Source organism: Triturus cristatus, chromosome 3_2 (genome assembly GCF_964204655.1).
Source record: "Triturus cristatus chromosome 3_2, aTriCri1.1, whole genome shotgun sequence".
Classification (NCBI taxonomy): domain Eukaryota; kingdom Metazoa; phylum Chordata; class Amphibia; order Caudata; family Salamandridae; genus Triturus; species Triturus cristatus.
The window spans coordinates 875,417,830-875,441,889 of NC_140584.1; the positions used below are offsets into that span (position 1 = coordinate 875,417,830).

General features: G+C 45.9%; 1 protein-coding gene across 2 annotated transcripts in view; it reads left to right on the forward strand.

The window, feature by feature from the left end:
* The window catches only part of CPD (carboxypeptidase D), a 752,391-nt gene that overhangs the window by 644,615 nt on the left and 83,716 nt on the right, over positions 1-24,060 (forward strand). For both annotated transcript variants that reach the window (XM_085649244.1, XM_085649245.1), the window contains exons 15-17: positions 10,131-10,280; positions 10,845-10,940; positions 11,040-11,104. In XM_085649244.1, coding sequence (XP_085505370.1) covers positions 10,131-10,280; positions 10,845-10,940; positions 11,040-11,104 — 311 coding nt within the window. The remainder of the gene's footprint in view (positions 1-10,130; positions 10,281-10,844; positions 10,941-11,039; positions 11,105-24,060) is intronic.

Sequence of the window (24,060 nt, forward strand, 5' to 3'; positions counted from 1 at the left end):
AAGACTGTGCAACAAGACCGGTCCAAGTCGAAAGTTTGTGCCCATTCGAGATCCAGAAATCGCAGCAGTCATTCCCAAGGTCTTTCTTCCTCAAAGTCCTCAGGTAAGCCCGAAGAAAAACACAAGAAATCTAAGCAGAACTCTGATTCTTCCCACCTTTCCCACTCCCAGAATTAGGGTAAGGTGTGACGCTATACTTCTCAATCTTGCTCCCAAAGTCATTCGGAGCCGTTATCCAGTATTGGGGTATCTTTCATAGATTCACATGCCTGAATCATTCCCCATCGCCGAGGCGGGAGTCCCACGGTAAATACAAAAGTAGTGCCAAAAGTAAATAGCAGTAGTAGGCTAAAAGTTAGAGTCTAAGGCCTATATATTAGTAGCCTATCTACATCATTATAGTAAAAAGAACTAAAATTTGGTTCCAACCAATTAGCTACCAGCACCCACTAGAACCTTCCCAGCAGAGGCAGTTCTCCTCAGATTTTCACCGCATGTCATGTGGAAGGGAGTCTCCCTGAGTGCCACTCAGTTCTTCTAATTTTAATTCAGAATGTCTGACAGGAAAGCTCTTTTCAAACCCTGCAGGAACTGTGATAAGAAGAGGGTCCATGTAGATGACCAACATAAGGACTGCATTTATTGCCTTTATCCCAAACATGAGGCAAAAAATTGCAAGATTTGCCGTACCTTCCCTACTAAAACCCTTAGGGATAGAGAGGCAAGGCTGCTCTTGTGACTTAATTCTTCTTTGGCTGAAGAGGATGACAGAGCGTCTACATGACAGCTCTTTAAGTGAGGGAAGAAAGCACTTGAAGTCATCCCATGATGTTTCTGACCCTTCACAGAGGTTACCAACATTTTCCTCTGGGTCAACGCTGTCTCCGTCATCCACAGCAGGCAAGGACTCAAAAAAGGCATCTACTTCTAAAACTGTAAGTAGCCATATTAAATCTGGCACGGTGACTACTTCATCTATCTCTGTGACTTCTGCTTCTGCCTCATCATCTACGGCTATTATTTCAACTACGGCCATTCAATCGCCTATTCTGTCTACAAGAATCTTTATCTCTACCAAGAAACCAGTTTTTGAGGAGTCGTCGAGAAAACTGAAATCACCGTAGACGGCTGCATCGACGTAGAGCTCATCGATGGTACCGTCGACGAAGTATCCGCCGTCGACGAAGATCTCATTGTCGACTAAGTTCATGCCGTTGACGTCTGCCTAGTCGACGACGACAGCAGCATTGAAGATCTCATCGACAAGCCCGTCGACGACAGATTTACCTGATCAGTCCACAGTTTCTGCTGGGTTAGCTCTACCTGCGCAGTCAACGCCTAGGTCATCAGGTTTTTACCAGCTTAAGACTTTTCAAAGACAGCAAAATTACAGCAAGATCTCACCACTTATGCAGTCTCATCTCCTAGACACTTACACTGAAGATAACTATGAGGAGGAAGATGATGAAGGACCCTTTGGTATAGCTCACCATCCTTCTAAATTAAATTTCAAGTGTCAGGATGACGACGAGGATGACTACTACCAGGAGCAATATTATCAAGAGGATATTATTGTTCCACATCATAGATTCCATCATCGGGAAGGATGCCAGAGGGAAATGAGCCTCCAACGCTCATTCAGGACTTACAAGCCATGCTGGCGGATTACCGACAAAGGTTTCCCCCACAGCAGACCGTTCCAGAGAACCCACCCATACCAGCAGTGGTTCCTGTTCCATTGACTCAACCTGAAGTTCCTGTTACACCTGCCCCTCCTTCAGGTCAAACGGAAGGGGTGCAAGATGACATTACTTCCTCCGAAAATGAGGTTGAAGAGGGTGAATTGCCTGACAATGCTAATATTCCGGAACCCTGGGATGAATACGTAATTCCAATGCCTTCTCCGCCTCTTCCTCTGCCATCTGATTCTCCACCTGAGGACATCGGGGGCTTCCATAATTTAAAGCAACGGGCTGCAGCCAGATTTCAACTGCCAGTAACAGTCGAGCAGACAGAATGTTTCCTTCATGGTTTCAAGGAAGAGTCCAGGAAGATCACGAGAGCTGTGCCTATAATAGACTATATATGGAATGAAGGGGTAAAAATCATGAAAACGCCTGCCTCTATTCCGGGTGTACTTCAGCGCATAGAGAAAAAATATCGTGCCCCTGCCAACAGCCCATCTAGCCTCATTGGTCACGGCGACCAGATTTGGTGATTTCACAGGCCGCTCAGCAGCCATCTAAGTATCCCGCAACACCTATCACTGCACCGCCTGATAAGGAAGGACGTCGTCTGGACCTGATAGGCAAAAAATTCTCTACCATGGCAGCTGCCTCCAACAGAGCTGCCAATTCTCTAGCCATTATCGGACGTTCTTTAGCCAAATGTGGTCAGCCATGACGAGTTTCATTGACCTCATTCCAGAAGACCGTCTGCAAGAGGCAAGAAAGATTCTGCAGGAAGGGGAACGTGCCGCATCAGAGACTATAGACTGCGCTTTGGATATCGTTAACACCAACTTCCATCAGCTTGCGGGAGCGGCAGTGCTTCGGTGCCAGGGATGGCTTAAGGCCACCACTTTCAGACCTGAGGGCAAAAAAAGATTCTGGACATGGCTTATGACGGAGACTCTTTGTTCGGGAAGCACATTGATGAGGCCCTCTTAGCTATAAAGACTGATACGGATACCGCATGATCATTGGGTACCCTTCAGTACAAGCGTGGAAATTTCAGAGGAGCAAGGGGGCGTGGTATTTCCTCAAGAGGAGGATACCAAAACCAGCAGAACAGGCAGTATCAATCCCATTACAGCCAGTCTTCATACCGTCAATCGTCCATGGCTGGTTTCTCTCGTCAAGGTGGTCGGAAGAGATCACAAAATAAAAGCAAAGACACTAGCAGGAAGCCGTGATCTCCACAGGGCGCTAGCCATATTACCTTCCTTACCCATGGGTGCGAAGATTTCAGCTTTTATTCACCAGTGGCAAGATATCGCGTCAGATCGATGGGATTCTAGACCTAGTAACCAACGGTCACACCCTCAAATTCATCAGACAACCACCTACTACTCCGCCCAGGGGTCCCCCTCCCACTCGTCTTCACTTATTATTCAAGGAAGCCCTTACGATGCTCCTCAAAAATGCCATAGAGAAGGTTCCATCATCCCAGAAAGGATCAGGTTTCTATTCTCGTTTCTTCCTGATCAAAAAGAAGTCCGGGGAATGGCGACCAATTTTAGATCTCCGCAAGTTAAACAAATTTCTCAAGAAACAAAGTTTCCGAATGGTCACGCTTGCCGAGATTTTAAGCTGTCTAAACGAAGGAGATTTTATGGCTTCTCGGGATATGAAAGACGCTTATTTCCTCTTACATATACACCCCAAACATCCCAAATATCTTCGCTTTACAGTGGCTGGCGTCTACTATCTGTTCAAAGTGCTCCCTTTTGGGCTGAAATCAGCTCCAAGGATCTTCACGAAGTGCTTGGCACCAGTAGCAGCAGCATTGAGATCCAGAGGAATAAAAGTATTCCCTTATTTAAATGATTGGCTGATCAAAGGTCCTTCAGAACAAGATACCAAGGTTGCCACAGAAGAATGTTTACATCTATTCTCTTCTCTGGGACTGACCCTCAACGAGAGCAAATCAGTTAGGCCCTCTCCAAGTCATACCTTGTCTGGGAGCACTGTTCGACAAAGCTAATTGCAAAACGAAAGTCAGTTTCAGTCCGAATGTTTGCTGCGCTCCTCGGAATGTGCTCTTTCGTGATACATCTCATTCCCTTAGCACGGCTCAAAATGAGATCTCTTCAGGAGGAAATGCACCTTCAATGGCAACAGGCCATAGGTTTGTTCGACGATACTATCAGGATCACACAGCGCATGGTTAATTCCCTACATTGGTAGTCACAGACTAAGAATTTAAACCAAGCGCTCACTTTTCTACAGACCATTCCAGACCTTGTTTTAACGACCAATGCCTCCATGGAAGGATGGGGAGGTCATCTGCAGGATTTGCAGATTCAAGGAAGATGGTCTCAAATTCAAAGGCAACAGCATATCAACAGTCTGGAGCTCTGCACCATTTTTCTGTCTCTGCAAGCGTTTCTCCCAAGGATCGTGGGATCCTCTTTGCTGGTCCATACTAACAATACGACCAGCATGTATTACATCAACAAGCAGGGATGAACAAAATCAGCTACACTCTCGAAGGAGGCTCAGGAATTGTGGGAGTGGGTCACATTCCACACAATAACACTGAGCTAAACATGTCTGGGGTCTCCACAATACCCTGGCGTACACGCTGAGCAGGTCTCTATCGGACTGTCACGAGTGGGAGCTAGAGCAGGAGCAAGCGAACACAGTGTTCCAGGCTTGTGGGAAACCTGCTCTGGACCTATTTGCAACGAGGGAGAACAAGAAATGTCGGTACTATGCCAGCAGGTTCCCTCAATGGGGATCAAGAGGGAATGCCCGGTCCATGCGATGGTCAGGGATTTGTGCTTACGCTTTTATCCCAATACCTTTGATTCCGAAAGTGCTCCGCAAGATGAAGCTGGAGGTTTGCCGTTTAATACTGATTGCACCCCGTTGTCCAAGGCAATTTTGGTTCCAGGAACTTCTACTACTGTCCCAAGACAGGCCCATTCGCCTTCTTCCAACGCCTACAATGTTATCGAGGGACAGAGGGCAAGTGCTTCATTCGGACCCACAGTCCCTGTACTTGCACGCATGGCTCCTGATTTCTTAGAGTTCAAGGACCTCAACATTTCGCAGGACTGTCGTGAGATTTTGGCCAATTCCCATGCCCAGAGCACAGTCAAGACTTCTCGCCTCAAGTGGAAGCAATTTTGCTACTGGTGTGAAGCGAATAATATTCATCCAATTCAAGCTCCTGCAGAACCAATACTCCTGTATTTGCTTTGTCTTGCCAAGTCTGGGCTTACTTTTTCGTCAATCAAAGTACATCTTGCGGCTCTTTCCAGATTCAGGAAGTGCTCAAAACTTCCTTCTCTTTGCTGGTCCTCACTGGTCAAACAATTCATGAAAGGACTCTTCCGAGTGTTCCCTCCACTGCGAGCACCCCCTCCAGAGTGGAAACTCAACACAGTGTTAGTGCAATTAATTAAGCATCCATTTGAACCAATCCCTAAAGCGGATCTCAAGTTCCTTACTTGGAAGGTTGCCCTTTTATTGGCCCTTACCTCTGCAAGAAGGGTTAGTGAGATCCAAGCTTTCACTTTTAAGGAGCACTTTTTTGCAGTTTACTAGTGACTACGTAATCCTACGAACAAATCCCAAATTCATCCCTAAGGTACCGACACAATTTCCCTTGAATGAACCAGTAAGATTAAAAACATTCTTTCCGGATCCATCCACTCCAGCAGAAAGAGCATTACACTCCCTGGATATTAAGCGATGTTTAAAATTCTATCTACAGAAAACTAAAGACATCAGACAGTCTAACCAATTGTTTGTGGCTTATGGACAAGCAACTCCTGGGAATGCAGTAACAAAGGCAACTATAGCGAGATGACTGGCATCTGCTATTAATTTCTGCCATGTTAAGTATAATAAGCCTTAACAAAAGAAAGTCAAGGCTCATTCGACAAGAACTATTTCAACTTCTACAGCTTTGTTCGCTGAAGTGACTCTGGAAAATATCTGTCGTGCTGCGACATGGAAAAATGTCCACACGTTCACAAAACATTACTGCCTTCAATCTTCGCATCAAGAAGATGCAGCGGTTGGACAGGCTGTTTTACACCATCTCTTTCAGTAAGGTCAGATTCAGGTATTTTCTCTTATGATTATTCCGTTACTTTTAATATTTATGCATATATACAGGCTGATATGTCTAAATTAGTACTTCTCTATAAATTTGTATTCCGATCTCAGCACACCTCCTGTGAAAGCTTGGTGGTGCAAGCATCGGCCAGCAAAACTAACCCCAACACGTTCTCGGTTACTCCCCCTGGTAAGGAGCCTGAGCAGGTGGAGACATTTGGCAAAAAGATCTTCTCATCCACCATCTTGGCACTGTGATCTCTAGATGCCGTCCGCTTGCTTGAGCGCTATTCCACGTCTTTAGGGCACTATTCCCATGTCTTTGGTGCTTCAAGTCCTCCCAAGTGACCCTCATGATCTGCGACCTGTCCTTGCCCAGGCCATACAGGACTGTCATCACGTGACCAAGTTCATAATTCATTTGACTTGGACTGTACAGATTTAATTGGGGAAGTCATTGGCACCATTGTTGCCATTCTCTGCCACGGTTGGCTGTGGTCCACCCTTTATTCATGTAATGTCCAGTCGTCCCTCATGGACATGCCGTTTAATGACACGCGCCTGTTTTAGGGACAAGGCAGACACCACTCCTTAGCGGTTCACGGAGAGAAGGGCCACTGCACGTTCCTTGGGCTTATCTGCTCCACCTCAGCAGCCGCATAATCCCTAACGCTCCTTTTGCAGCTCCCGCAGAGGTACTCCATTCCCCAGCCAATCCACCCTCCACAAGGTTCCCTGATGTTTTCACTGTCAAGGCTGTGATGCCCACCATCCCTGCAATTAAGATCACCAGACTGCTCAGTCTGCTACCCCCTCCGGTATCCCGCTCCCACTACGGCACCACCTGCCAAACCCCTTCAGTGTGCCCTTAGTGGTGCACAGCCACCCAGTGGGACAATTCTTGCTGTGTTGGCAGGCATAACATCAGACGGGTAGGTCCTGCACATTCTTCAATGAGAATACGCCCTACCTTTCATTCTCTCGCCCGGCTGCATCTTCCACCCCCCCGCCAGCGACTGACAGAGGACCATCTTGCCATTTTGCAGTAGAAAATGCAAGCTCTTTTGGCCAAAGTGGCTATTGAAAGGGTGCCAGCGCCAAAAGTAGGACGTGGTTACTATACCTTCCTACTGTATGCTGCCCAAGAAGGACAGAAGTTGTCATTCTACTTTAGACCTACACCCTCTCAACGCCTTCCTACAGAAGGAGAAATTCTAAATGCTCACCCTGACCCATATCTACTTTGCCCTTGAGCCTGGAGGTTGGTTGGTGGCGTTGGACCTGCAGAACACCTATTTCTACACGTCCATTCTGCAGGCTTATTGGTGCTACCTGCGGTTCGTGGTTGGACAGGAGCATTCTAATTTGTCGTGCTCCCCTTCAGGCTCACCAGCGTCTCTTGGGTGTTCATTAGAGTAGCAGTGGTAACAGCACACCTTCGGAGGTCATGGGTGCCTGTCTTCCCCCTACCTCGGCTACTTGCTATTGTAGGCGGGCTTGCTTCAAGCAGTTTCAACCACATCCAAAATACTGCAAACTTCCTGTCTGCAACATGCCAAAGGCATACCCGACTCCCCATACAGTCCTATTCAGGACACAGAGCCATTGTGGACACAGTTCGGTTTTGTGCTTTTCCCCTGGAAGGAGAGTCCAGGTCCTTCATGCTATGATCCCCACATTTCAGCCTCGGTCCTGAATTTCAGTGAGGTAAACTCTGAGGCAGTTAAAACCGATAGCTGCTGCATCCTGGTGACATATACAGGCTCTGCAGTGGAATCGGAAGTCTCAGTAAGCCCAGCATCAAGAATACTTTTCCAACTACCTTCAGATTTCGGAGGAGACTGGAAAAGATCTCCACAGGTGGTTACTGTATTGTGATTGGGTCTTTGGCAGACACCTCTTCCTTCCCCAGCCAGAGCTGACTGTGCTGACTGATGCATCACTTCTGGGTTGGTGTGGCTATTTGCGAGAGGTGGAGATCAGAGGTCTCTGCTCTCCGACAGACTCCCAGCTCCATATCAATCTTGTGGAGCGGAGGGCCATCCGCTTGGTGTTGAGAGCCCTCATCCAACCATCAAGGGGAGGTTGGTTCAGGTTCTCACGGACACACCACCGCCATGTAGTACTGCAACACACACAGGGTGGGGTTGCCGACCCTCTGCCAGGAGGCCCTATGCCTCTGGCAATAACTGGACCAACAAGCAGTTTTCCTGGTGATGAACCACCTGTCAGGCTCTCTGAATGCCAGGGTGGCAGAACTCAGCCATTGATGCCTTTTGGATCATGAGTAGAAGTTACACTCTGAGGCAATGCAAGGTCTCTTGGCAAATGGGGAGAACCTGGATTGGATTTCTTTGCCACCGCTGAGAATGTGCAATGTCTGCACTTCTGAGCATTGGAGTTTTTAAGGAGTCTCTCACCCAGAGATGTGTTAGGCCTTGATTAGAACTGTGTGCCTTCCCCTCCGATACCACTCCTGTCCTTAGTTGACAAGGACCGACAGTGCCAAAGTCATCTCAATGGCGCCGGATTGGGTGGGGCGAGTATGGTATCCAGACCTCCTCAACTTTAACATCTGCTATCAGGCTGCCAAGTCAGAAGGATCTGCTGTTGAAGCAACAGGTCAGGGTTCTGAACACGGGTCTTCACAGTCTCCATCTCCATCTTCATGCTTGAAGATTGAGCTGCGACACCTAGTCATATTCAACCTTCCTCCGGAGGTTGTTAGTGTCCTCTTCGCACCCAGGAATCCCTCAATGAAACTGTATTGTCCTGCCGTTGGTACAAACTTGTAGTTTAGTGCAGCACTCGCCAGATACACCCCCTTCAAGTAACGTTATCTGATGTTTTATTTATTTTGGCCCTATCCCGGCAAGGCTTTGCTCTTGGTGAAGTTAGAGTACCTTTTGGCTTTTTTGCAATTGCCGGGTCAGGGGCTCGAATCATTGTTTAAGTCTACTGTTAACTGTTTTTAAAAGGGTTAGAATGTGTTTCCTCCATCTCATGAGACAGTGGGACCTTATACGTTCACAAAGTACTATTGTTTTGAAAGTCCAGTTCACTAGGAGGGACATTTTTCCCACCGGGTCCTGCAGGACTTTGTTTTTTAGTCCATTCACGGACCCACCGCCGAATAGGTACTGCTTTGGTATCTCTTCAGAAGGTAGGTAATCTTCGAATTGAATTCTCTATCAGAAGAACAGGTTATTTACCTTGTGTAACGCTCTTTCTAGTAGAGACACTGCCTGGCTCCGGATTCCTCACTGTTCTCTGATGGAACTCTATTCATTAATGAGATCCCAAGTCTAGGAATCTGCACACTGGCTACACCAACGGGGCGTGGGCCTTCTCGAATGTAGATGATGTCTGCGTGCACAGACTCTGCAAAAAGGTTTCCAGATCTAGTCCGATTCCTGGGTCCTATTCAAAAGGTGAGGAATCTGCAGCTAGTTGGTCTCTGCCAAAGAAAGCATTAATGAAGGTAAGTAACTTGTTCTTTACTACTAGGTGAATTTATTTGTGATCAAAGTGCCTCAGGATTGGTGTGGAACACTTGTAACTTGTTCCGCCTGGTTTATGCTTACTTTAGTCATTTGTTACATTGTACTAAACAAACTTATAACTTAAAAGGGAATATTCTGAAATGGGACTAAGTGAGCACATAACCTCTTGATTATTAGTTAGACAATTTATGGACCAGTTTCAGTAGAGCATTGCTGGATCCTTGTTACAAGTTGTATGAAACTTGTAAAAAAAAGGTTAGTTTACTGTGTAAAGATCTGTTGCAAAGATTTTAAACATGACTTGCACAATACTGCAGAAAAGATTTAAGGTTGGCTCTTGTGTAAGGTTCAGCACCATTAACTAGTGACTAGAAAAATAATGCTCAATTACTTTTTCTCATTAAACTGTTAAACAGCCAGTGCTTCATTAAAATTAGTATAATTTGGGTGTATACGTGAGAGGGTTGTACAAAGGAGTCATTTGGCTATTGTGGTAATCAGTAGGGTGACCTTTCACTTTATCCAGGTTTCTGATACTCTCTAAGCATGCTCTCCCCTCCACCATTCTTTGTATCCCACATAAAGTGGAGTCCTCTCAAACAGAGTTGCACTGTGTCTCCCCCAGGTCTTTCACTTTTCTCAGGGGTTCGATGATAGGGGTATCTTTTCCTTTCCCCCAGGAAGGGTGAAACTTGGTTTCTTGAAAGTTCCGTAGAGCATCCACATGTACGTTTTTAAACAGGAAGACAGACACCATTGTGTGGCAACAGCTAGCACTAATTTTGGACCATGAGCCTATGTTTGTTTAACAAAGCATGTATTTTGTGACTCATTTTAGGTAACTCCTCTGGGTACGTTGGCGAGAGTGAACCAGAGACAAAAGCCATCATTGACAACTTGATTAAGAAGCAAGACTTCAGCCTCTCTGTTGTTCTAGATGGTGGATCCTTACTAGTCACGTATCCATACGACAAACCCGTTCAGACAGGTGTGTGGCATTTAAAATTCATGCTGAAAGTATTTATCACCCTTATTTTTTATCTATCTTAACATGGAGAAAAGTTACAAATCACTGAATATTTTTACTGCTAATTGTATAGCTGCAGTTTCAAATGTTTGATTGAAGGAAGGAGTCTAGTGAAGAGAGCACCAAGCTTGGACTTGGAAAACATGTTTATCCAGCCCCCAACCACAGGATTGTCATCTGTACATTTGCCGTGGTATCAACCAGAGCCTGCTAAATTAATTCTGTGAACATCTTTCTAAACTTAACATTGCACTTACCCAATGTGGAAAGGAAAAAAAAGACATTTGTTTGTCTTTATGCCTTAACCATCCTCAACATAGAATCACGTACTATTACTCAGTGACTTTAAGCATGCCTTTGATCATACAGTGTTCCACTGCATTGTGGGTAGGTTCGCACCATAGAAATACCATTTCACTAATAAAAATCTAGAATCCGAGTTGGCTGGTGAATGAGCCTGCTTCTTTAACTGACCGTAGTTCCATTTTTGGTTTTCTTAGATCTGAAGTGCACTTTTTTTTGCAGAGGAGAATAAAGAAACCCTTAAACATTTGGCCTCTGTATATGCAAACAACCATCCAACAATGCATATGGGCCACCCAGGATGTGCCAACAAGTCTGGTATGTAAACGCAGTGTGAACCTGCCCTCCATTCCGATTTGCTTCCAGCTGCCATATACACTCTTCATACCAATTGTTTTTTGTTTTTATATATAACAGATGAGAACATCCCAGGAGGTGTGATCCGTGGAGCAGAATGGCAGAGTCACCTAGGAAGCATGAAGGTATAATACAAACTACTAATCCCTTTTATTTTTATAAAGAATCTTAATTATGGTAACCCTGAAAAACAGGAAGTGCTGGGTTTGTCATAGGCAAGAAACTTTTAACTCAATTAAATGGTAATTATTCATAAATTCAGTGTCTCCACCTATGCTCGGGACTATTCTCTTTCTTTTTCTCCCTCAACTTTATTTGCTCAATTTTACACATAGTAACTGGACCGTCATACACAGTCTTTAACAACATATCCCCTACCAGATTGTTTCCAGTTTGTATCGGAGTCCAATGCACACCTTGTTATTGTATATTTATCTATGACATAACGGAAGGCCTAGCATCATACATGTATACGGTACTACACAGTTCCCTGTATTACATTTCGCTGCTGCTGTCCGATCCATCAATCTGACCGTTTCCATTTCCCGTTGGGTTTAATAGCTCCCTGCATAAGTCTCTCCAGAGTGTAATGTCCTCAGCTAGTGTCTCGTCTTCCCGGCAGGTTTTCATGTGCAATTCTTCTGCAAGAAACCATTCTCCCACATCCCTTATCCAGCTTTGTAATGTCAGGCACGTGTGCTCATCCAGCATATGGCCACCCTCCGTTTGGCCAGCACGAGAGTTAATTGCATCAATCTACTGGCCATTTTCTGTTTATTGGGCTGTGGAACTAGCCCCAGGAGGCAAAGCTCTGATTTGACCACCCCCTTGCTGACCCTCGCTACTATACTATTCCAGTACTGCTGAACCTCTGGACATTCCCACGCCCGGTGCATAAACCCCGAGCAGGCTCTATTACATCTAGGGCGTTCATGGGAACGACTGGCATCTATATGATGGAGCCTCACGGGGTTAATGTACACCTGATGCAACAGTTTCAGGTTTGCGTCACAGGACACCTTACTTGTTAATGCACATGTCCTCGTCCAGCTTTTTTCTGGCAGCCGAACCTGTAGGTCCTCATTCCATGTCTCCCACGCCTTAAGGGCGAGGGACCCCAAGTCTACCCTCCTAGCTTTGTAAAGCAGTGAAACATGTCTGCGCCCACTGCCGCATGTGAGTACTTATCGAGGGCCTGTCTTCTGGGGCATATTTGGATACGTGGGCCATATAACCCTTACCAGTTCCACCAGGCCTGCCGCTTAGTAATATAGATACCCCCAATCTCCCCTCTTCGTATTGCTTGGAGAGGACCCGCAGCGCTACTGTGCATACTTTCCACGCCCAGAAGAGAGATATCAACATTGATTTCAATTGTTGAAATACCTTCATGGGGATACTGCATAGCGTGTTTTGCAAGGCGTACAGACATCTAGACAGTACCACCATCTGTGCTACAGCTATTATGCCCATTAAGGACAGGGGCAAAGTGTTCCAGAATTCTACTGACTGCCTCAGGGACTCAAGTACACTAGTGATGTTAAGATGAAGTAGTTTTGCATCCCTGTGTGCAACCTTTACACCCAGGTACTGAAAGTGGTCTATCTCCTATCTCAATTCCACTGTAGCCAACTCCTCCAATCTATGGTCTCTTAGCCCTCCCAGGGAAAACACTAAAGACTTCCGCCTATTGAGGTGCAATCCCGAATGCGTTGCAAAGTAATCAAACAACTGTAGGAGTTTCGGAATCGTCTCACCCGGGGTTGCAACGTAGAGGGATTTCTGAAGGGCCTTTCTAGGGTCCTACCTGAGGAAAAGGAACGCTGTCTCCATTCGCCTCTGAAGGGTCATCCACGGTTCCTCTGTCTTTGAATGTAGAAATGCTGGGTGCCGTAGGTATTCTAGAACTTTCTGCCACGGCCCAGGAAGGGTTTTGAGGGAGGTAGTCCACGGCCAGGGGAGTGACCCCGCTTTCTCCGGGCCCTCCCAAAAACTCTATCATGGAAGACCTTTTTTATTTCCTTTTGTGATTTCTGAATGGAGCTGAAGACTCCAACATATTTAGCCATCTCCTTAATAAAATCTTCTCCAAAGAGTAGACTCTGGAAACTAGGCCCTCCATCTCTATTGGCTAATTCAATATGTTTAGGGTCAATCTTAAGTAGGACCCCTTTGCGTCACTCCGTGGAGATTGCAGTATTGGCATTTCCTATCAGGCATATTGCCCTCTGAACCCATTCTCTTAGCTCTTTAGGGTTGATTGGGGTATCCCTTAGGTATGCTGACTCTGCCATCTCAAATCTCTTTGGAGGTGGGCGTATAGTATTGAGTAGGCGGTCCTGGAGTATATGTCCATGCCTTTTCTAGGGTCTTTAGCATTTTTTGCCAAAATGAAAGGTAGGCCTCTACATGTTGAGATGGTGTCCACTCCGGTGATAAGGGATGCTTAATTAGTAGAGGATCGAACATTTCCTCTCCAAATGGATCCACAATTCCCATTTTAGATCCTGAGGCCTTGGATGCCTCCTGAGAGCTTCCCGTTCCCCTTACTTCCACTTCTTCGACATCAGTATCGAACTCAGAAGAGCAAGAAAGCTCGATTTCTGGTTCGCAATTGTCATCACTGTCGATGTGGATTGGGAGCTCAGGGCCTTTGTCTTGCCCATCCGTGGTGCCCGAGGAACCAGTCTTGTCACCACCTTGACAGCGTGATGAGGGGATGGAGGTTTTACTTTTCTTTGCACCCTTAGGTTAATTTCCTCCAGAAGCCCTCTTATATGGAGCCTTGCTTGTCCTTCTTGCTTACTTGTGGAAGGCCGTAGTAGATTGGAGATGGAATCTAATTTTCTATTTATGGTTTCATCAATTGAGCCCTAAAACCTTCTCTAGAGCCTTGTTAACCAGCTCCTCCAATTTATCCTCAATATTTAGTTGAGGTGGGGGTGCAGACATTGTTAATAGGATGTTACAATTCCCTTATGAAAAATGTTTAGGGTAATAAAATAAATATCTAAGGAGTGGGAGTGACTAACCCTTATTAGTTCAGAGTTTCCCCTCTCTCTTTTTAATACGAATTAGCCTTTCAAAAGGCCTTAATAATAATTTCCTACCCAATGTGGAAGAGAGGTGTCAAAAAAGAGCTGTTCGTTCAACCAAGACAGTTAACTGCCGGTATAATCATTGGTAATATAATTGAACCTGTGTCTATCCCAATTTCCTTAAATGGCTGCATGTATTAGACACTAGATCTGTCCCAACGTTATAAAAAGGCCACCACGCACGTAATGAACATACATGGGTGCTTGGCAAGGTTCTTTTATTAAAACACATGAACCCGGCCCTCCTCTGTGAAAGCAATCGCACTGAGGGGGCCAGATTGGTATGACCTGCTCCGTTCGCCTGGTTGCTCACTTCCCTGCCTCCCTAGTGGGGAGAGCAGGGCTTGGAGTGGCTGTGAGGCGGGGAGGATCAAACGGGAGATACATGCCGGCATGAGAGGTCGCAGTGTTCGCGAGCCTCAAACTGGGAAGATCCCCGCGTGAAAGTTCACGGTTGAGTGCGCGCACCTCCGGACAGCGGGTAGGTGAGTTTCTATATTTTTAAAAGTAAACAAGCGGGAAGGTAGTAAATCTGATTCATAATAAAACCAGAGGGGAAAAGAAAAGGAAACGAGGAATAAAAAAGGTATTTTAACCCGTGAAAGGGTTGGCAGAGAGTAAGGGTGTTGGAAAAAAACACGAAGTATTGAAAGTAGATAAAATCAAGTACAATAAATGGTACAAGCTACAAGATACCTTCAATAAACCTTAAATAATTAACCTTCAAAAAAAGACTTGACGTACTGTAAGAAAACAGAAAAATAGCTTAAGAGTTCTAGGCTTGTAAGGAGTGTACTTATCTTTGTGAGCAGCAGCAACAAAGAAGGAAGGTGGCTGCTTGTGGGGGTACTTTATAGCATATTGGAATGTTCATTGAAGTTCTGTATTCTTAAATTGTTGCCGCTGAGCTGTGGCAATAAAGGAGATTTGCATAATATTAGCCTCCGTGTCATGCCATAAAATCCAGGTTTTTACTGGAATCTTTAAGAGGCCAGGATGGATCCTGAAGACCGCCAATTAAAGCAGTCATTCTCTCTTTACTGTTATTGTATGCCAGATCCACACCTTGGTTTGCTAAGGGAACAAAAAAAAATCCTGACACGCCACAGGAGTTAATGTTTTCTCAATTTCTATGGATGATAGTGTGTGCTTTTCCCACCAATTGAAGCTAGTGGTGGAGCTGATTTACAGTATCGGGGCAACTTGGTAAGCATTTCATTCAACTGCAGGTGCTAGGAAACCAAGACATAGCACCGCAAAAATAATTTTTATTGGGTCTTTGTTCTGATTCACCACTTACTTTGCTGATGTGAAAAAGTAAGTTATGATTTGTGCTTAAAAAAAATATAAATTGGAGTATAAAACAAAACTGCGCACACTGGATGGTCAGGAAGCATGTCTACAAATGGTAGTTATTGCGTTGACCACCTCTCAACATTTCTATCTGGATGCTGATTTGCATAATTGCTTTTGTGGTACAAGCCTTTCAATTATGATACTCTCCTTTTAGCCTGCATTCTGAGGGCTTTAACTGCCACTCTGATAAATGTACCCTTTGCAGCATAGTTCAGTGCTTAATAAAATATTGAAAGAAAGATTCATTCTTCCACCATTGGATTTTATTGATTCACGTGCTGTCTCAAATTTTCTATACCTTATGGTTGCATATCCATATAATTTATTTCTAGATAATTAAACCGTAAGCAGAAACAGCTGTTTAGGTCTAGCCCGAAGCAGCGCATGCGCTGCTTGCTCGGCTCGACTTTTAGTAAGGGCCTTTTCTTAGTGCTACCTTTGCCGGCCACCAGCTTGCTGTTACACGCACAAGCGCGTGCAACGTGCACAGCTGCCTTGCCATCTGGCTTTCTACAGCGCGTGAATCCCGTCCCCTACCCCCTTCCACTCCCTCCTAGTCCGCTTCAGCGCACGCTTGTTCTCCTTTGATCCCTATCTTTCCCTTTGTCTATCTCACCCTCTCCCTGCCTTTTACAACTGCGGCCGCACCACTGTGCCCACCCCCGCTCCCCCCTCCCACTCCCTCCTCATCAGCTTCAGTGCTTGCTTGTTCCAATAGGCCAGGGAAACAAAGTGAAAGCAATCTCCGTTGGACGCAGACTCTTACACTGAAAAAGTACATCAGAGAGTTTGTATGACGAGCCCTTTTCACTCTACGCTGTGCCTATCTTTTAGCATTGTACAGCTGACATTTTGTGACACTGCAGCACCACACTTTTCTTTCTGTGTTCCCTTCATTGTATAGCACGCAGGCCCCACGTGCTAAAGCGCTGCTCACCCTTACCACAGTGAGCTGATGCCCCTTGTGGTCTTAGGCAAAAATGAATCAGGCCTTCCAAATGCAAAATCATGAAAGCAGCTTTGAGAAATCGTTTTCATCTCTCCTGGATCAGGAACCCGCAGCACTGCCCGCCCTGGCTGCTCTGACTCTTCCATTAACAGTGCTTCACTTTAACCGAATAAGTAGCCTTTTATGCAGCGCTCGTCCGCTGAGCACAACTCTGGCGGGCCTTTCTTAATCAACACTGCACCCTCGACATACTGCTGCTGTGCACTGCTTTGAGGCTGCCAGGGATTGTCTCCTTCAAACACCTTTCATTTCACATGATTCACCACACTACACACCAGGGTAGAACAGAAGACAGGGTACCACACATGTCGATCTGAGGTGGGTTTATTTCCTAATCTAAGATGCATGTGTATGAAACTAGGATACGTTCAGTGAAAGATGAACCAAAGGTAGAGGCGCAGTTTGCAATGGAAAGAGGAATGTGCAAATACTCACTCTCTCTAGCTGCGGAGAAATATGAATGCTTTATCAAAGGAAGTATTCAGAATCTGCTGCAAAATACTGGTGGCCGTGACACTTAGCGCATTCTGGGGTGACTTCTAATGGACTCTCCAAGAGCAATCGCACATGGAACACGGCAGACAAAAGAGAACCTGTCCCATGACCCATGTAAAGACCACAGCAACCCACAGAATGTGACCTATCTATCCCCAAAGTCAAAAACACAGCAATACAGTGAGACATCACAGAATAAACCTGACACAGCTCTCTTTCCCCTATCATAAAGCGAAGGCAAAAATGAGAGCACACATTCCCATTTTTCGTCAATGTCTTTCAGCAGGTTAACATAATCACCCGGCTGAAAGCCATTCTTGAAGAAACTTTACTTTCTTCATGCTTGATTTTCATTGAGTGGCTTTTAAGAAGGCCCCCACCTAACATCCCTCCCTTTTGTTTTTACTTCCCTGTCTTCTGTGCCCCTAGTTATCCTCCCCCCTGCTTCTTTACTCCTATTTGTTCAATAAGCACCTTACTCCATTTATTTTTCAAATCCTTTACTCTCTTCCCACTTTACACCCCTTTCCACTTTACTCACATTGTTTTTTTCAAACCCCTTATTCCCTCTACAACTTTACTCCCTTCTTTTAGAAAATCCCTGACTCCCACTCCTGCTTTGCTCCTTTTTTTAAAAAACCCTTCGACCCGTCAAGCTTGTCTAATTTTTTCCAAGCCCCTTATTCCCCCTCCTGATATACTTTTTTTTTTTACAAACCCTTACCCTCCTGATTTAATGTTCACAAAACACTCCTGCTTTATACTTCTATTTTTTCAATCCGATTATACTCACTCCAGCTTTATTGCGTATTTCTTTTCGCAATCCTGTTAATCCCTGCTCTATGCATCCCCTGTCTATATACCCAACCCTTTTCTCTTACCCCTTTGGCACCCTGTCCTCTTCTTTCTCTACATTTACGTTTTCTACAAAAACATATTTTCATTGAAAAGTTATTTGTAATTTTACATTTTCCCTAAAATTGCTTCAACAGCCTGTGTTCATCAGGCTGACTTTCCTCATTTTAAAAGTTCGTCAAAATTACAGAATACCCTAAAATGCATCATACCTAGGGCTTCTGGAATTATGTGACACTGTAACCCGCAGGTATTTTGCTGCATTTCCCATATAATCTCTTGCGTAATCTGCACATTTTAACAAAAATAATAGTTTCTAGCTGAAAAGGATCAAAAGTTACTAAAAATATGGCAGCGTGGGTTTGTGCACAATGGAATTGCTCTTTGCAAAGGTTAACTGGTCATCTTTCAGTTACGTTTTGTGTATTTGATTGTTAAACTGGTGCTAATGATGTGAAATATTTGCCCAAATAGAATTACCAAGTGTTAAAGAGACAAAATAATGAAGGCATAGTATCAAAAAATCTGCTGCATTATGCCACATAATTTTCCTTTTCTTTCCACATAATTTAGACAACCCTGTCGCATAATTTGGCGTGTCCATGATGCATAATTCCAGTGGCCCTGAACATACAACAATACACAGCACCATCGGAACAACAACACATGCAGTTTAAAATCATAGCCAATAGGTCTCGCTTTTTGGACCCTATAAGTATTTAGTTATGCAGCAGATTATCCTTGGTGCATCAACACCAACTGTTGCATGGCTAAACACTTATAAGGTCCCAAATGCGAGACCTATTGGCTATGCCAATGCTTGTTTTACATTGGCTTTTGTTTTGCAGTCCATCTGCCCACTTCAGATTTTTCGACTCTCCGGCAATCAGGGTAGGTCTCCTTTAGTTAACTGTGCCCATAAAAATCTTTTTCTTCATCAGGAGATCTGCAATAGGTCAATTTGTGGAATAAGTTTGCTGCACTAATGTGAAGAGGCAGGCTTTGAAATCTCATTATCCGCTATCCAAGTTATTGATTTGAATATTCAGTCCCTTGTTCAACACCCACTCCTAGTGCTCTTTTGTCACCATTGGGATTGCTAACAAAATAGCTAACCATGCACACTTAACGTAGGATCCATAATTCTAAAATAAATCAACTCCTTATTCTTCATATTTACTAATATACAAGGGTTACTTTGTCGATGGTGACACTGAAACTTCCAAGGAGATGTACACGGATAGTTTTTTCTTTACCCACTACTTGCTTCAGTGTAGATTAGAATGCTATCCCGTCTTCCTTAATCAAATTATTAAATATTAACCACGCATCTAGTATGATATTGCTTGAACTTCAGTGTATACATCTAGTGCTTGATAATAAGTTGGTCTTGAATTATGATGATCATAATGGAGAGGAAACTGACGAGGATCTAAAAATAAAAAAAGAAGTGTGGTCCTGAAGAAATGCCATTGTATCCATTAGGGACCACAATAGGCGTGAAACATGTCGACCTGATACCACCACATTTTATTATCACCACAAGCACTGAGATATGCAGAAGAAAAATACTCCCAACTCTGACTATCAGATCAAGAGCATTTCTCCTGGCTTCAATTTTGAAGCAAATCGCACGGATCCCAGAGTAACATTTCTTCAGGGTACCAGTACGATATTTTTAAGTCACCCACACCACTCCACACACACCTGCACTCACCACTGCAGCGTTCCTCTAAAAGATCTCAGACAAAGACTCCTCTCGCAGGGCCCGTGGGGGACAGCAGCGACACCCCCTCGGGGAGAAACGCCCAATGATGAAGCATGATGCCTGCTTGGGTGTGTGTGCTGGCACATCGCTAACAAGGAGGAATTCCCCCTTCTTACAACTGTATGTCCAACCAACAATCTTTCGAAGGAGTTTCTTTCACCTGTACTTCTAGCGACCTAATAGGCCAGCTTGTCTTCTAGGGACAGTCACCCTCCAGTGATTGACACATTGACCCTAGGAGCACGGGTACTGCACCTTTTTTTTAATTTTGTTCCTAATCCCTCTTCTTATGTGTGTTTGGGGGCACAGCAGATGGCGGCTTAACACCGATATTGCTCCTGTAGAAATCGCAAGGCTGTTCCCAGAGCCATTCCCACGGATGATCATCTCGACAGTCCAAGACTTTTTCCTCTAAGTGGGGTAAATCCAAGAACCACAAGAAGAATCTGAAACGTTCCTTTATTTCCCTGCAAAACACTGTTCTTCTAGGCTACCCTCCCGCACACCACCTGCAGAGCCGACACCTAGGCCCGCTCTGCGCTACCACTAGTTTCCTGGAGCCAAGAGCAACGCCATCACCACTAAAAGCATTTACAACGTCATGCACCCAATCTTCGGGAGCCGAGTCTCTGGTGTCTCTTCGGGGCCCCAATGCGCCGACCATGCCCCTGCTGGATAACCGCTGGCGGGTTCGTCCCCGATGTCAGCTGGGCCCTCTTCTTCCACCCAAACTCCTTCCATTACGGCACTGTCTCTGGCACTACTTGACAATGAAACCGTAGATTTTTTTTGACCCTGGACTGATGCTGTCGTATGTCGATGCCGTCCACCGTTGATGCCGTCCACCGTTGATGCCGTCCACCGTTGATGCCGTCCACCGTTGATGCAGTCCACTTGCCCCTACACTTAACTTACCTAGATCAACCCACCTACCTGAAGGAAAGGATGAGGAGAAAGGGTGTGGTCCCTTAGAGGAGGACAGCAGAAAACTGGTATGAGAAACAGAATGATACCAGTGACTTGGACAACTCACCGGACTCTAGCATACTTTTCCCTCCAGGCCCTGTGTCAGAGGAAGGTGCATCCTTCACCACAGTGACCTTGAACTGCCTACTGTGGAGGTCAAGACCAATGTCTTGACTGGTGCTTCCCCCACAATCCAGTTCAGCTGTACCACTGCTCCCCCATTAACAAAGCACTAACCAGTGTTCACCTGGGGGCCTGGGCCAGACCTTGCACACAGGGCCCTATGCATTTCATGGTTGTCCGATGGCATTACCCTGAAGAAGGTGACCCAGCCTTCCTCTCCTAACACCCCTTACCAGAGAGCCTAGTTATGCAGACCTCCATGTCAAAGGTCAACCTAAATGAGTTTCCATCCTCTCTACTGGACAGTGAATCCAAGATGCTTATCTTTGGGAAGCGTATTTTCTCTTGAACTTTGCTGTCTATGAACGCTGCATGTCTCTTGGGCAGATACTCCTGCTTTGTGGGACTCTATTGCGCAGATGCTTCTCATGCTTCCTGATGAGGGCTGAGCCATCCTCAACCAAGCTTTAGTGGATGGTTGGGATGCAGCAAAGGTCACCATCAGGTGTGGGGGCTGGATACCACAAACTCCCTAGGCAGAGCCATAGCTTCTGTTGTTGAGCTGCTTTGCCATACCTGGTTGCGGTCTGCAGGTTTCTCGGGGGATACCCAAGCATCCCTGAATTACATGCTCTTCGATGGCTCCTGCCTTTTTGGCAACAAAGCGGATACGCACTCTAGCACTTTCGGGAGAATCGGATCACCACCTTATTTCTCAGGCTTTTCCTATTTGATTGCAGCAACAGCCCTTTCACCCCTACCTTGGCAGAAGCATGTATATGAATTTGCAATACATCCGTACCCACCAGTACAGCAGCCTATTTAGTCCTTCATTGGGCAGATCCTACAGGGGATGCGGAAGCCAGATCCAGCGAGCTGTCTAGTCCCCCACCATTGTGGTTGCCACAGCCTCTAAGCCTCCTTAGTACACCCTCCATCCAGCACAACCATCTTGTTGGCGGCAGGTTCAGGTACCACCTGCCACAAAGGTCTTCAATAACCTTCGGTAAGTTGACGCTTCAGATTGTGTGGAAAGTATTCGCCCTCCATTTGTGGAACCCCTATGCCCTTGCCACCCTCCTAAAAATGGCTGATGGAGGAACATCTCCTTGGTCCATCAGGAAGTACAGGCTCTTCTGGTCTTAGGAGCCGTTGAGAGGGTGCCTGTGGCAGAAGTAGGATGACGTTATTCCTGCTACTTTCTGGTGCCCAATATGGATGGAGACCTCCATTCTAAACTAGATCTGTGATCTCTCAACTACTTCCTGAGAAATAAGAGAAATTCAAGTTGCTCACATTGGCTCAAGTTCTGTCTGTGCTGGACCCTGGATGATTGTGCTGAACCTGCAGGACTCATATTTCACATCCCTGTCATACAATGTGCATTTGCTATGCTACCTTTCAGTCTTACCAGTGCGCCTTGGGTGTTCATGATCGTGATGGCGGGGTGGTTGCAGTCCATATGCAGATGTCAGGGGTTCCAGTCTTACCGTAGCTCGATGACTGACTGCTGAAGGCAGACTTGACCCAGGTAATAGTCACCCACTTTCCAGCCTAAGGTGCACCTCGTGCATTCATTGGGGTTCACTATCATTGTGCCATTGTCACACTTGACCCCCTCTCAGACTCTCCCTTTCATCTGAGCCATTCTGAACACAGTGCGATTCTGCGCCTATCCTCTGGGCTGTGAGTCCAGGATATTCAGGCTAGGGTTCCAGCATTTCAGCCTCTGTCCTGGATTTCAGTGAGACTGACTCTGAGGCTGCAGTGCCTCATGGCAGCCTGCTGGTGAAGCATGCTCAATGGCACATGTAGACTCTAGTGGGATCTAAAGTCCCAGTGGGTGCAGCATCAGGGAAAACTCTCTGACCTGGTCCTGTTATCCGAGGAGATTGCAAAATATGTGCAGTGATAATAGACAAACTGCAATTGGCCCAGCAGCAGACCCCTCTTTCTTCTCTACCCAGGGCTAACAGTGGTGACTGATTCATCACTGATGCAGCAGTTCTGGGTTGGAGCAACTACCTGGGAAAGAGAGCTCTGATCTCCGCAAAATCCCACTCCACATTGACCTCCTGGTGCTGAGGACGATCCGCTTGGCATTGAAAGCCTTCCTCCCATTCATCAAAGGAAAGTTGGGTGTGGTGTTCAGACAGCAGCACGCCATGTGGTACTGCAACAAACAAGGTGGGCTGAGGTTGTGGACCCTGTGCCAGGTGGCCCTGCACTTCTGGACTTGGCTGGCGCACCAGGGCATCTTCCTGGTTGTGTAGCAACTGGCAGGCTCACTGAATGCCAGGGCAGGCAAACTCAGCTGTCAATACCTTGTGAATCACAAATGGCGGTGGCATCCGGGTGGTGGTGCAAGGTCTTTTCTGCTTATTAGCAGAACTTTGGCTTTATCTGTTCCACTCTTCCAGGAAAAGGCAATGACAGCAGTTGCATGTTGAAGTTTCCAAAGCAGTTCTCTGTTGGAGACTCATTTCATTTTGAGTGGAATTGGGGACTTTTGTACTCATTTCCGCTGATACCACTCTTGTCCCAAGTTCTCAAGAACATCAGGACAGACCGGTCCCAAGTTATTCTTGTGACTCTGGATTGGACACTGAAGGTTTGGCATCCCGGCCTCCTGAGCAAGAGCATTGGTCCTCCGGTCAGCCTGCCTCTTCGGGAGGATCTCCAATCAAAGCAACAGGGCAGGGGATTCTTGCTACTGAACCTGTGCTCTGTGCACCTTCATATATGGAGACTGGGCGGTGGCAGTTGAGGGTTTTTGATCTTCCTCCTGTGGCCTGGGATATCATCTTGACAAAGCAAACACAAGAAGATGATGGCCAGAGCACTGAAACCTTTCAGACACTCACCCCCAGTCACAGATCAGGGTTGAATCCATCATTGTTCTTTAGCTCACTTTGCAACCTCAGTTCAGACCCAGCTATATTCAAATCAGTCTAGACCCTGTGCCTCATGGTAACAGTCGAGCCTGTACTGCCAAGCCAGGCCTTCCCTGAACCGGAACCAAGCATCCTGGGACCGGTTTCGAGGTAACACCCCTCATCAGCCAGGCTAGCTTGAATCCATGTGGCAAAGTGAGCAAGGGACCCTTGTCTGGGCATACCCTGCCAACTTAGGGTGAACAAAGCAAACACAAGGAGATGATGGATGGAGCGGCGCGCCAAAACTTTTCAGACACTCGCCCCCTGTCACAGATCTGAGTTGGATCCATCATCATTCTTTAGCTCACTTCGCCACCTATGTTCAGACCCAGCTATATGCAGTTCGGGCTGGACTTTTCCCATGAGGCACACGATCAAGGCTGATTTGCATATTGCCAGGTCTAAACTGGGGTGCCAGGGTGAGCAAAAGAATGATGGATTTAACCCAGATCTCTTGACTGGGTGTGAATGTTTT